Below are 15525 nucleotides of genomic sequence, written 5' to 3'. Positions count from 1 at the left end.
AATTACCAGGCTGTTGATTCTTTCAACATTTCCCAACTATTTCCCAAAGGGATTAAGGAAAGTCTTCAAAACAGACTCAAACTGATCCTAATCCTTGATTTGCTGAACCATGGCCCAATCAACTTCCTGTTTTATCCTTCCTGTTGTTCTCAGGACTACCTTTGATTTTCTATTTTGCCTATTCCTTCTCACAATTAAGCATCCTGGAAAATTGTGTTCCCAACCTCGGCCACTTTGGACGACTGGCACTTTAACGGCTTTTAAATCAAAACTATTCAATTCAGTGTTATTAATTATCTTGGGCCTATCTAATGATTATCAATTAAGGATAAACTAGTGTACAATACTTACAGAGAAAGAACAGTTCTTAGTTGACTTACTGGAAGACAAGAATGAATACAACTAGATTCAATCATGCATAATTACTAGTACCCTGTGGAGCTGAATCAGAATGATTATGCACCCTCTGAAAACTAGGATAGAACCCCTTGTCTCCAATCTCAGTCCAATGAATAGGGTCAATGCAACATGAACATTACCCCCTTCTGAACCATTATCTGATACAACATCTCACCTCAAGCCAGTTTTCTCCATAATTATGCAATCACGAGTATAACTATATTACATTTATCACTGTCTCATCCTCCGCCTAAATCTCCGATTTCACAAATAAGGGCACTCTGGACATTTCACATTTTTGTCAGGAAAACTGGACATAGCCCCATCTTTCATAGTCTAAAACATTAGGCTGTTTCTTTTACATTCATTTTGAAGAAAGTTCTCTGACTGTGGCCTTTATAACTTTTACCACTGAAATCACAGTTTACTACATCTCAGTCCTTTTAAATCTTGAGTTTCCATTGATTTTTCCTCTTCTGTTGGGACTCTTTCACTCAATCTTTCTATATTTTCTCTTCCATTGGTCAGATAAATTCTGAGGTTTTCCAAATTCTGCTGGCTCAGTATAAATTTAACTTCTGGTACTTTCACTGTTCATTGCGGTTGTACCTTGTTGAGCAGATTCTAGATGACAGCAATAGTGAGAGGTGAGAACAGTCTTTTTTCTCTCGCCTTTCTTTAGTAAGGGCTTTGGCCCTGTTTATCAAAAGTTTTTCTTTGCCCCCTTTTCCTTTGTGGATAACTAATTTTACTCCTGAAGACTTCTCCTGTTCCCTACTGAGCCGCCACTGCCTTTTTCTAAATATGGCAGCCTCTTCTTCATCTCTCTAACTCAAGACTTTTTTTCTCGGTACTTCTTACCTCTTCTTGTTGAAGAATTGGCTTTGGATTATTGAGTTTCCCTCGTCACTGTCTCCATGGCTTCTGCACTTTCTCAGTCTGTAGGTAATCACATTTCAGCTGCTAACTGGCAGTGTCTACTTAAAGTCATAATGTTCTTAAAGTGGCAAACTCATTTGCCTCAAGGTTTATCTTTTCTTCTGAATTTCTTCTCCTCATAGCCGGGTTCATATCCCCACCACTGCAGCCATGTTCTATTGACCTCTTTCGAGCCACTGCCTTAAACAACACACAACAACTGAGTCCTCCCACTCCCCACTCTTAAGAAGCTGCCAATCAAGGCCGTGACTTGACATGCCTGTGCTTTTTACTGCTCTCCCAATGCTATCCTCAGTGAATTACTCAATATCAAAGATTACACAACATTCTTTAATCATTCTCCTTACTTATTCCAATGCTGTTACAATCAGAAAATTCTCAAGAAGCTGTCGCCAGCTGCAGACATAATAATTCCATTATCTTGGGTCCAATCTAAAGGTTACGGCTTATCAGGATCAAAATGATAATCGTTTTGTTACTGTGCACAAATCTTGAATGAATCTATTGTGCAGATCTTAAACAATGACTGACTGAAATCATTAACAACTAACATGGAATGCTACGCATGAAACTGACAGGAATCTCATTCCTTACCATTTACAGTAAACAGTAAAATAGTGATTTAATTTGTATCACAAACCGAAACATTTTCCTTAGTAATTAAATGCTCATTCAGACAGACATCAAAGAACAACTTGATAAGGAACTATCTATGATGTCAAAGAGGTTTATGATAGGAAGCTTTGTACGAAAATAAAAACAAAAAGGATGAATGCACAGAGAATCTGAACTGACTAACAGCATTGATTTAGAACACAAACAGAACTTTAATCAGCATTAGTTGTGAAGTATGCTTCCTATAAATGGATGATTCATTTCAAAATGTATTATTTACATTATACAGTGCTGATTATTGTGTATTATTCTTTGCTCCGTGAAAATTTATTTGGGAGATCCTTAACTTTACAACATCAGATTTGCTTGCATAAGTCAATTTTGCAGGCGCCAGTCCAGTTTTTATCAAACTGAGAACAGTAAAATTCTGGCAAGGCCTAATGTAAAATAATCAAAGACAACAACATGAGCACTGTTTTGAAACATAGTGAACAGATTTAAAGAGATTTTTTGTGATTGCTAACAAAGATTTCAGTTTGATACATGATATCATTTTCTACTGGCTAGAGGAAGAAATTCAGCTACCTGATGCTCACATTTTCGGTGCTAACAGGCCTCTTATTGGTTGAAAATTGAGTGTTTGACGGAAGTGCACACTTCCTGCACCAGTAGTTTGAGTGTGTGCATGCATCCAATGACCAGCAGCAATACCAGAGCAGGTGGAACATAGAGACATAGAGATATACATCATGGAAACAGACCCTTCGGTTTAACTCGTCCATGCCAAACAGATATCCCAACCTCAGCAATGAGGGAGCGGGCACCATGGGAGAGTCAGTGCTGAGGGAGCGGGTACTGTGGGAGTGTCAGCGCTGATGGTGTCAAGCATTGTGTAATTTGTTTTGTCTCTAGTGCTACCATTTTCAAATGTCATTCTCAAACTACTGCCCTCTCAATCTCCTGGAGCTGAAAATGGATACAATTGCACAAAGAACCTTTTTTTTATCTGCGCTACTTCAAGGAAGCACTCCCAACATGTTGGTTGCTGGCTTATTTCTCCTGACTACTATTACAGTTCTATGCGTCTTCAAACTTTTGTTGCATTTGTTTCAAGTCTAAAGGGACTTCACCTTTGGAGCTGAAGCATTTTTGTAGTGGTTTAAAAGCTTAAGCTGAAACAAGCTGTTGTCTGACACTAATGTTTGTGGGAAGCACTCCCCATGGAATTGAACATGACTAGTAGAATGAAGAGAAGAGGACAAGCAGGGTGGTGAGGGAAGAGGACAGTAGAATCATGCTCAACACGATGGCATACCTATCCAAAGCTCTATGGAGCAGTCCTTTTACCTTAATATCAGCAAGGACAAATGATTCAGTTGGCTTCATGTTTGGAACGATGCTTTCACTAAAGTGTGCCAATTATTGTTGACTGAAACCTCAAAATAATGCAAAGACTGCATTCTTGAGGGAGCTAAACGATTGAATGTCTTAGCATTTATGTGGCTGTCACCTTCCAGGGCAGTCCTGCTGCTATGAATAAAATCTTGCAGCTTGCACTACAGTGCTCAGTAAGAGAGGCCATTGAGTTTCTCTATTCAAAAACTTCACCTCATTCCTTCTTACCAGAGACAAACAGGCAGAATAAGCACAAGAACTTGTTTCAATTGCAGCCTTCCCCCCTGTACATAATGTACTTGACAACACAAAGATTGCTTTACGTGCACCTCACATGAACTTGGCAATTTTGATGAATTGTCGAGTGTCAGGCTAATGATCCTTCAGAGTGCATTTGATATGTGTCAATGAGCATTGTCTCATCAGAGGAATGGCATTACCATGATGGTAACCACAACTACTTCATTTTACAATGATCCTTTGTGCATGACTGCGAAGCACCATTACTGATCAGTGTTTGGTTACTGGGTGACAGAAGTCATTTATGCATAGCATAGGTCATGGCTCCATTCTCAAACCCATGTAAATGGACAACAAAGGCACATAAAGGTCTACAGCCAACCTTGTTTGTGGCAGCCCACTACAAATGCAACTGAGCCAATTCCATTCTCAACCCTTTTCCTTGTAGACCTGCAAATGTTTACTCTATAAATAATTACCCAATGGCCTTTTGAAAGCCATTATTGAATCTGCCTCCACTAAGCTCTCTTGCCCATTTCTATATCAAGTAAAGGGATTGTTAAAAGGGAGAAAGCACCTCTGACTCACTATTATGGAACATATGAGTTTACGTGGGTGGACACAATTGTGCCCAGTGGTCAAATTCCATTTACATTGCATGCTACCATGTAAAGAAAAAGGTTAGGAATAATCAGTCTCAGGGAAATGTTTCATGATCAAGGACATCAGTATTGAAAATCTAATGTTTGCACAAAAGAGAAAGCTGAAGTCATAAGAAGTTGACAGTTAAGACATACCAGTTCACTAGATAAAATGCTACTCAACTTGAACATCATGCCTCCAATAGGAACCATAGGGCCATTAACCTGACACTGAACAGTCGATAAAGTGTTAGAAAACATTATTATAACTGCGATAATGGAAGTACTAAATAAATATTTACATGATGAGACAAAGTCAACATGGATTAATAAAAGAGTTTTTAAAAAAAATAATTTAAAGTGTTTTAAGATTATAAGTAGTAGCATGCAAATATTGGAAAACACTTGATGTATTTGGATTTTCAAATTGCACTCACTAAAGTGCCACACAGTAGGTGATTATACAGAATTACAGCTCAAGAAATATATTAGCATGTACTACCATTGGTTAATGGTAAGAAAACTGAGAATAGGAAGAGGGAGGTCATTTTAGCTTTGGCCTCCCTGTAACTAGTGGGTAACACAAGGTTGGTGCTTTGGCCGTAGATATTTATGACATACATCAATAACTTAGATGACAGGATCAAATAGAATGTATTTAAGGGTGCTGATGATAAAAAGCTAAGTGGCAAAATAATTGGCAAGAACAACGTGAAGAGAGCTCCAAAGATTAAGTAACGTGGATGACATACAATGTGGAGAAACGTAAACCTACTTACTTTTATAAGAAAAATAAGAAAGCTCTCTTTTAGAAATAAACTAGAAAATCTAGTATTCAGAGGGATCCTCAAACACAAATTATAACATTACAAATCAATTACATCATTCTTTATCATAACGGGATTGAAATACAAGAGTAATGATGCGCCACTGCAACTGTATAGGACCAAGGTGAGATTCACCTGTGATATTGTGTACATTTTGACCTCCTTAACTCAAGAAGTTTATACTTTCCTTGAGAGTGTGCAACGAAGATTCCTGGGATAAATGGATCATTCTATGTTAAACTGAGTAAATGAATGCCTGGAGTTCAGAAGAATGAAAATGCTCACATTAAAGCATACAGAATTCTCAAGAGGCTTGACAGGGTTAATGCCAGGAAGATGTTTCCTCTGGTTAGAAGTCTAGAACTATGGGCCACAATCTCAGAATATGGATTTGACCATTTATGACTGAGAAGAGGAGAGATTTCTTCAAAGCAACATTTAGCATTTGAAATTCTTTCCTTTGAAAGATGTGGATAAGCAGTCATTAATTACATTCAAGACAAAGATGAAGAGTATTTCTGATTCTGAAGGCTAAGGGGGATAACGTAACTCAGTTAATATATTATTGAATGATAACACAGGCTTGAGATACCCAGTGGCTTATTTCTATCCCCGTTTCAAATGCTTTTATTTCTGCCTGAGAGTGTTTCAAACATGGACCTGTCCTCTCTCTCTCAGTTGAGGAATGACTGCTGGAAGACATTCCCTCAAGAATAGCTACTTTGCTGAGAGAAGTTTCTATACCCTCAGGAAACCATCTTAGTCACTCACTACTTAACATTGTCTTAGCTGGGGAGCTGCTCACCGAAGTGACAGACCAAGAGGTCAAGCAATTTAGCTAGTACAAAGAGTTGACATAGTGTTAGGAAATAGCTACAATATAGGAGGAAAGGGTTTTCTTTTCATGCTTTCGCTGGCTGTTGTATTGGGAAGTAAAAATGACAACTTTGAAGACTGGTTACAATCCTTCAGCATATTTTAAAAACAAATCTTATAATTACTTCCTTTAGCAGTTTGACAAATATCTTTACAGAATTGACACACAGAACATTCAGAACACCAAACCGTAAAATAAATCTTCTGCACGCTGTAGTAGGTGCAACACAAGTTAATATTATTTAAATCATTCACATCTGAAGCCAATGGGTCTGTCTGGATAGCTGAGCCTGATGCTTCTTGGGAGTCAGTCTCTAATCACATCTGGTTTCGCTTAAGAGTTTCACTGATATTTTGCCAGCAGCCACAACCTTTTAATGGCCACAATAAATTAAAATGACTGTAAAATGTGAAAATCGTACACTAAATGAAACTTAAATCTGGGTACAATTTAAGATTTTTTTTTACTGAATATGACATGTATACAAATAGGTTCAATTTTACCAATTTAAAACTTTTGCAGTTTCGCAACCTATTTTGATATTGGGTTTCACAAAATGCTATCCATTTTTAAATCAGAACAGATTAACTTAAATAAAAGGTTTTAAGCACAATGACCACAAGCTGAAATATCATATCAATTAAGACCCATTTATCTTTTTAAATTATAATTTAATTGTGGATGTTGCATACATGTAGGTCTGAGGGACACAGTAGCTACACGTAATGTTGGAAACATGCTGACAGGGGAGACGAGATCAAACACAGATCAGATTTCTGCACAAGCTACCAATAGAGAGGGCAGGGCAAGGGTTCTATGGGAGCCAAGGGATGAGAGAAGATAAGAACATTCCTGTGTCTCTCAGTTGAACAAACATCAACTGATGATTTCCACCACTCTGTTTGGGATCAACAAAAATGTTTTTTTTTTTAAATGATTATTTTATTATTGTTCCATATATCATTTTACAAATTTATTCTCAAAAGCATATAGCAGAAGTCTGGTCAAGGCTTCAACTTAACTGAACACGTCGTTAATTTTGCTGCGCCTTCAGCCTAAACTCTTTCTCAGAGAAGCTTTCAAATGTTACTTCAAAACATAATTGACAAAAGAAGTCCCAATATTAATGTTTATCAACATTACTGTTACGATTATATGAAAATTACCTGTGTAAAGTATGTACAGACTTTACTTTTTTTAATTATAAGATTTTTTTTTGAATGTCAGCATTACAATATCAAACCATGCTCAAAGTAACACCTACTCCTGCATCAGATTTGCTCACCTCAATTTATGTCTAAATTTCCTCTCTAACTGATCGTAGTTTCCGGATAGTAAACCAAGTAAAATCAGTGCAAACAAAGGCAGAGGGACGGACTGGATTCAGTATATTTTCTTCTCTAACAACGAAAATTAAAGCTAAAACCCACAAATCATTCATTGACATTCATTTGGTGAGTTTGGTAAGATGAATGTCTGAGTGTTGATGAGATGAGTTGTGGCATTAACAAGGTGAATAACGAATAATAATGAGTGTCAATTGGCATTTCACCGATGCCTCGCAAGAATCTCTCCACTTGTGAAAAAGCATGACAGATCGAGTGAACTGACATTGAGATGGGCCTCACCACACAAAGCACCTGAATCTGCCACACATCTTATTATAATTCACGTTGCTCCTGCAAGATTTGGCTGACAATGTTTGTTCTTTAGCGCTTAATTTTGCAGTTCAGCAGATTTATGACGTTTTCGTGCTTCTGGCATGTTGTGCTTGTGTCCTTGTGCACAAAGTAATTCTTCTATCTTATTGCTCCTGGCTTAACTTCTGAGCACTCGCTCACTTCAACTTATTGGAGGCTGTCAAGGTTCCTGGCTTCATCCTCCTGGTCAGTGTTGATGCAGCAGCGTGTGAGCGTTCCTTTCTGGGCCATGCGCTTGATAATAATGGTGGAGCACCAGAGTGTGAGGGGCACTTCTGGACTTGTAGCCTCAGAGTTGCTGTGGAGCTGAGATCTAAAGATGGTGCCCATGGTAAGAACACTGTGAAGCACTTTTCCCTCTCCTGCTGTACAATTCCACAAGATGGGTGCTGAAGAGGTGAGTTGCCTAACTAATAGAACGAAGAGTGGATGATCGCATGTGAAAGGGCAACATGCCTCATTACAGACTGGATGTCAACAAAACACTTTGCCAAAATTAAAGGGAAAATTCAGCACACAGAAACAGAAAATTCAATGTAGATTTCAATTAAAAAAAAAATCCAAACCTTCAAAATTGCTATAAACATGATTATTTTCCTCTTGCACCCAAGATGCTGGTCATAATTTTATTTTGAAGCTGCACTGGCAGAATTGATTATGCACAACTCTTTACCATGGCAAGGCAGCCATTATTCTGTTTCAGTGCTGACAGAAAGAGGTGGATTTAATGTGTTGAGAACATTCAAGCATAGCATAATGATACAGGAGGTGGAATTCCCTTTCTCTCAGATTTGTTCAATTTTAATGTTGGCTAATTGCTTTATTCCTCAGTTACTCGTATTCCTGAATACAACTACACAGGAACTTCTACCCCAACATAAACACCATGGTTAATCAGTTCATTTTCTTATTTTACAATACTTGGAAACATTTAATGTTTTACATGGTTAAAAGCTGCAATACCTTCCAGGTCTTTTTTCAACTTCCTAAGATCCTTAGTGAGATCCTCAAATTTAACTTGTGAGGCGCGCATTAACTCCTGAGGTTCTGGTAGAGGATATACACTCTTGTCTGTTCCTGCATCCTGTTAAGAAATGAGAAAAGAATTGTTAATATTTGTCACTGAATCCCTACAGTATGGAAAGAGGCTGTTTGGCTCACCAAGTCTGCAGCAACACTGCAAAAACTATCCCACCCAGGACGAGACCCTTAGCCTATCACCATAATCCTGCATTTACCATAGCTAATTCACCTAGCTACACATGCCTGGACACTATGGGCAATTTAGTGTGGCCAATCCAGCTATCCTGCACATCTTTGGATTGTGGGATGAAACTGGAGCACCCAGTGGAAACCCATGCAGACATGGGGAGAACATGCAAACTCTACACAGTCACCCAAGACTGGAATCAAACCTGGGTCCCTGGTGCTGTCAGGCAACAGTGCTAACTACCAGGTGTAATTTTGTGTAATATCAGTGCAGAGATACAGATGCGTAATTTTTCTCGCTTCCTAACATTTAATTCATGGTCAGAAATAGGTTTGTGGTAATGATGGATTTCCTAGTGGAACTATTATGGTGGGAATGTGGTGACACTTAATTTTAATTGTCTTTTGTGGTTGTCATCAATCTTGGCACATCACTTCACATAATTATGGTGTTTAATGTTCCTGGTAAAGAACTATCAATTTGAAATTCATGTGAGCACCATTTAACATATGTCAAGGGCATTGCATTGTAAAGTTGTGTGCTTCATACATTTATTAACCAATATTGTTTTTCTCTGGTCAGCAACAATGTTCTGACCATTGTATTAACTATGTAACCAATTTCTTTGTGGCACCAATGGATTTCCTAAGGAGTATCCCCTTCATGGTATGTCTGGAGTATCAATGGAAGTACGCTAGGCAGGGCAGGCAGCAGAAAGAGATCAATCAATACCGAAGCACCCACATTCATTAGGAGAGGTGAAAATATCTCACTTTCCTATACAATTAATCCTGATGGAAATTCTTTTCTCAAAGGAAGCAGGAACAGAAGACTCAGTAGCTTGTTCTGTTAATGCCAATTAGAGTATTAGCTATTTCCACAGAAACATTACAAACCAACATGACATTTGTTCTCAGTAGGTACTAAAGGCATCACTATATGTGGCTCAGAGTCAGCATTACCCAATTAGCCATGCTTGGTCAGATCTACAGCCTCAAAGTAATGCATCGGCACACCTGGCTGCACTAGTCCTGGTTTGCAGACACTCATTGACACCTCGATTTTCCTGTGCTTTAACTTTCTCTTTGTCTTTTGTACCTTTGCGATGATAATGAGTTGAGATACCAGGAGGATCTTTGCAAAGACTTCAAGATTTGTTGGGCCCCTTTTAACGCACTCCCTTCTAAATGTGAAACATCTGGAGTTTTCCTACCTCACTACTAAACTACCTACTCAAACATGCAGCTGAAATAATGCCAGAGTTGACAGAGATTTGTTGGTATATGCCCAGTTTCATTTGAGTCTGTTATAGCAACAATTATACAGAAATGGGAACATTTCAGTTCTCAATGCTTAAATAGAAATAACTCAAAACAAGTCAAATCTGTTTCCCAATTATCACTGAAGCAATACACCTGGAATCCTCTCCAATTTATATCAAGCTAATTTGATACTTACTTTAAAAAGTACTTCTACTGAAGGCTTTACTAGTTCATACACTTTTTTTCAGAAAATATTGATTTAATAAGAAAACAACTAGCAAGTAAAAGTAATATTCAAAAGGAAGTTGATGGAATAATTATTTCATCTAGAGTACATTACTTTCAAATAGAAAGTCTATTTGACAAAAGCTCAAAGAAAGATTAATTACCTTGTCAAAATGATGCAAATAATAGGATGCAACAAAATCCACAAGACTAATTCGATTATCCTAAAACAATAAATAAAGATGTGTGGTAAATTAACACTGAATATTATGTGCAAAACAATTTATTTTTCTTGTAATTTTCTATTGTTTATCAGTTGACCACGAAAGGCACACTATTTTTGTTGACTTATCAAAGAGCACATAGCTTTTTGTTTAAACAGCCTACCACTGGCACACACATTTTCTTTCAAGCTTTACTTTCCATTTAACAAAACATAAGCTATTCACATAAAAAACAAAAATACCTTTGTAGGAAATTGGCAACTAAAAACAAAAATCATTTATCTGAAATTCCGGTCTACAGATTCAGCAAAGAAGTTAACAGTTCCCAAAAATGTGGTGGCACTCCATGGAACTCTGCTATGGACTCTATTAAATTCACAAAGCAAGGAAAGGTCCTTCGTTTGAATGCCTTCGGTGGGCTAGGGCACTTGTCCCCCTAGGGCACTAGGGGGGGTCTTGTGTCACACCTACCCACTTTTCAGATATAATTGAGGCTTCTTACAAAATAAAATTAAGTACACAGCAACATTCTCAAGGAGCCAGGCTTTGTCACAGTCCCAGAATCTCTCAGGTTGGTTTCGAAAAATCACTAGGGGAATTTTCGTATGTCTAAAATAATTGAGTACCTGCACTGACTATATGGCAAGCCCTAAAAAAAGCTTAGGATATGTGAACTTCTATATTTATCCTTAATTTGTGCTCCAACTTTAGTCTCTTATGTTAATGACTTTATATAGACAGACAGATATTTTTCTCTCTCAATGGTATCCCAAACACTTGGATACACAGGCATGGATTGTCTTATTAAAATTCAAATCAAATATTTAGTTGTTTTATAGAACTCCTGGCAAAGTTATATGTGAATCCATTGGAGCAGCTGAGAAAATCTGGGGTCAGCCCTTTTAAAATAAATTGTTTAACATCACTACGTAAAATAGCAATTTCAGAACAACAGATTAAGCATTTATCCTCTCATGAACTCCACTTTCTCATCTAAAAATCATGCAAATTAGAACAGGGGACCTTTACTACTCAGTCCGTTGCAACTTAAATGGAAAATAATGAAGAAAGTACTGTGAAAGATTAAAAGGTCAAAAACGTTGGCCTTCCCAATAAAACAAAACTTAAATGCACAGACGAAAATGTGCCAAAATCTCATTGTAAATGAAGAAGATCTTTTTTTAAAAGTTGCAACATCAGAGAAACAGAATTCCCTGTGCTTGAGCAAGTCAGATTCCAGGATCACCATTTTATCCAAGTTAAGTGCTCATGAAAAGGGCAGAAACTCAAAACCTTGCAGTTTTGGGAGTAACACAACTTGAAATAAATGAGGATCACACTTGCCTGAACTGCACCTTCATTTAATGCAAAACATTGCAAAGTTACAACGAGCAGCACACCACAACCCAGGACACACGATTATGTGTCTGATTTCCTAAACCACACCTGCCACAAGTGAAACTCCATAGGACATTCTTTTTCAAGTTTTGTACCGATGTGCCAGTTCACAACTCTGCAAATGTCATTACATCTTGGTACTGGTATCTCAAATTGAACAGTACCTTTTGAACAGCAACTCAAATTCCCAGCTCGGCGAACAGAACCACTACAACGAGCACCTGAGCTACAAATCTTCTCACAAACTTTGAGTACCTTTTAAAAATCAATGTTTTGTTGGTACAGGGAATCTTTCCCAACATACCAAGAATGCCATCCCTTACAATTATTTGTAATAAAAGTAAGCTTAAATATGATAAAAAAAATCTAATTTAAATCCATTTTAATCATTCTTGTTGAATTAAACGTTTTTGTAAACGTACCAAAGAGACTTGTAAAACATTTCAAAAAGGCTCTTATTAACTCAGTCTGGAGTCTGAAATGCTGTGCCAAAACATTTTCTATGTGTCTCTTTAATATTTTCAGTTGCTTTCCCATTTTGCACCTTGATAATATTTTTACAGTTTTATCATATAACTTTTATGCAATAGAGTACATTTAAATTATTTCCAACCAAGATAATCAAATTTCACCAGGTACTAGAAGGTGCAATCTATGACTCAGCAATGAAAATGCTGTTTACTACATCATGAAACCACTTTATATACAAGCAACTTTAAAAATCTTAACTGCGTAGATTCTATTATGCCGTGTATTCAAACTTCTACTTTTATGTGCCTTTGTGGTGGGAATGTTAGATACCCTTAGGGAGGAGCATAGGTTGGCTTGAGTATATGCTTGGACATGGGAATGGGTAGAGGGTCACAGGGAGTGAAAGGAGCACATTCAGTGGCATGAATGGAGTGTGGGGCTGAGGGCTTAGAAGGTGGCTGTGAGGAGTGAGGGCTGGAGAAATGTTTTATATTTTATTGTTTAAGCCCTGAGACATGTTTTTTGGCTATAAACCTCAGCTTCTGGCTGTCTCTTCAGCCTCTGCTGGGCTGTGTAGCCTGAATTCCACCTAGCCCACATCACAGGCTGAGAATGGTGAGTGCGGGCTACCATTTGTAAACTCTTCCACCTCCATGCATTTGATCTCGGAATGAAAATTGGGGCCAGAGAGTCAGTAGTTGAGGGACGGAATTCCAGAGGTTTAGGGTCTACACATGGACGCCAAAGGTGGAACGATTAAATTCAGGAATGCTCAAGAGCCTCGAATTAGTTGTGTCTAGACCACTGAGATTTATGCAGCTGGGAGAGATTAAAGAGATGGATAGGATATCAATAGACTGGTCAAGCGCCCAGAGAAGTGAAAAATGGGATTCAATCCAGGGAAGATTGAAGTAATGCGTTTGGGAAGGGAAAAAAACCAAAGAGCATGCAATAATTATAGCATACTGAGAAACATAGAGAAAAAAATGTGACCTTAAAATGTATGACCACAGACCTCTGGAAGAAGCAAGACCAGTACATAAGGTAGTTAAAGTGCATGTGTGATACTTTACTACAAAGGAGCATTTATTTAACGTAATTTCTGAAAGGTTCTGATGAGGGTATAAGGGCAATACTTACCACCCAGCTGACCATGGTGATCAAAAAATCATGGCTTGAAAGGATGGTTGAGACAGAGACCATCATTACATATAAAACATCCAGTAAAAGTTGCCATTACCTTGCACCTTACCAATCAGAATGCCCCTAAAACCAAAATTTCTCAGATTGCTGTGCATTCTTTCTTTAAAAAATTGAGGTCCATTCAGGCACAGTTCAGCTCACGAGCAGGAAGCACATCAGAATCATAAAATTGAACTTTTTGCAAAGTTAACTTCAATGAGATTACAGGGTCAACTGAACTGTTAACTCATTCATGTCTGTACAACACGACTAAGAAGCTGGTGAGAGTAAGTAATGGGTTTAAAGGTCGTGCTCCCCAGGTTCTGTGCATACTAGGTCACATCAGGCTCAGGGACTTGCATATGGAGTCTCTGCGATGTACGGGTTTCCCTGGACCAGCAGGTCCGCTTTAAGTCTCATCTGTTTCAGAGGTGTGCCAAATCAAGTCTGAACAGTACGATTAAGAACAGCTACAAGTTACTACACAGAAGCAGCTCAAGGGAGGCCTTGTGTGAGGACTGAATGAAATAACATACAAATACATTGAAAACAGGAGTAGGCCTTTTGGCCTGCTTTACCATCCAATACAATTGTGACTAAAACAATTTAATACCCCTGTTTTCTCTTTTTCCCATACCCTTAGATCCCTCTAGCCCTGAGAATACATCTAACTCCTTCTTGAAAACATACAGCAGTTTGGCCTCAACCGCTTTCTGTGGAAGAGAATTCCACAGACTCATCACTGTCTGGGTAAAGATATTTCTCCTCATCTCAGTCCTAAATGTCCTTCCCTGCACCCTTAAACTGTGACCCCTGGTTCGGGATATTTTTAGACTGTGTGACCCCCAGTTTTGAAAATACTAAGAGTGAGCCAGAGATACTGTTTAAGACTGAGACACCAATTGTGAATTGTTACAGTTACCCTCCGGACAAGGGACTAGAAAAATAGGAGACGGGAACTTCAGATTACATCCACAATTTATCCTTTTGTACCATTTCCTGCAATATTTGACATTAGATTACATTACTTACAGATTAGATTACTTACAGTGTGGAAACAGGCCCTTCGGCCCAACAAGTCCACACCGACCCGCCGAAGCGTAACCCATCCATACCCCTACATTTACCCCTTTACCTAACACTACGGGCAATTTAGCATGGCCAATTCACCTGACTTGCACATCTTTGGACTGTGGGAGGAAACCGGAGCCCCCGGAGGAAACCCACGCAGACACGGGGAGAACGTGCAAACTCCACACAGTCAGTCGCCTGAGGCGGGAATTGAACCCGGGTCTCTGGCGCTGCGAGGCAGCAGTGCTAACCACTGTGCCACCGTGCCGCCCACATTGTAGCCATATGGCTCAGTGGTTAACACTGCTGCCTCACAACATCAGGGACCTGGGTTTGATTCCAGCCTCGGGTGACTATCTGTGTGGAGTTTGCACATTCTCCCCGTGTCTGCGTGGGTTTCCTCTGTGTGCTCTGGAATTTGCCCACAATCTAAAGTTGTGCAGTTTAGGTTAATTGGCCATGTTAAATTGCCCATAGAATAGATTATTAGTGAGGGGTAAATATAGAGTAGGGGAATGGGTGGGTGGCACGGTGGCACAGTGGTTAGCACTGCTGCCTCACAGCGCCAGAGACCCGGGTTCAATTCCCGCCTCAGGCGACTGACTGTGTGGAGTTTGCACATTCTCCCCGTGTCTGTGTGGGTTTCCTCCGGGTGCTCCGGTTTCCTCCCACAGTCCAAAGATGTGCAGGCCAGGTGAATTGGCCATACTAAATTGCCCGTAGTGTTAGGTAAGGGGTAAATGTAGGGGTATGGGTGGGTTTCGCTTCGGCGGGTCGGTGTGGACTTGTTGGGCCGAAGGGCCTGTTTCCACACTGTAATGTAATCTAATCTAATCTAATCTAATCTGT

General features: G+C 38.9%; 1 protein-coding gene across 1 annotated transcript in view; it reads right to left on the bottom strand.

Annotated features, from left to right (window-relative positions):
* LOC122553728 (formin) overlaps nt 1-15525 on the bottom strand; it is a 341853-nt gene that overhangs the window by 128067 nt on the left and 198261 nt on the right. The window contains exons 11-12 of the mRNA XM_043697991.2: nt 10495-10554; nt 8597-8717 (exon numbers count right to left, since the gene is read on the bottom strand). Of these exons, the coding sequence (XP_043553926.2) occupies nt 8597-8717; nt 10495-10554 (181 nt within the window). The remainder of the gene's footprint in view (nt 1-8596; nt 8718-10494; nt 10555-15525) is intronic.

This window comes from Chiloscyllium plagiosum, unplaced genomic scaffold, assembly GCF_037043375.1.
Source record: "Chiloscyllium plagiosum isolate Xiang-an unplaced genomic scaffold, Cpla_swu_hap1 HiC_scaffold_8, whole genome shotgun sequence".
Classification (NCBI taxonomy): Eukaryota; Metazoa; Chordata; class Chondrichthyes; order Orectolobiformes; family Hemiscylliidae; genus Chiloscyllium; species Chiloscyllium plagiosum.
The sequence above is the reverse complement of the archived record's forward strand: the minus strand, read 5'-3'. Positions and strand labels throughout refer to the sequence as shown.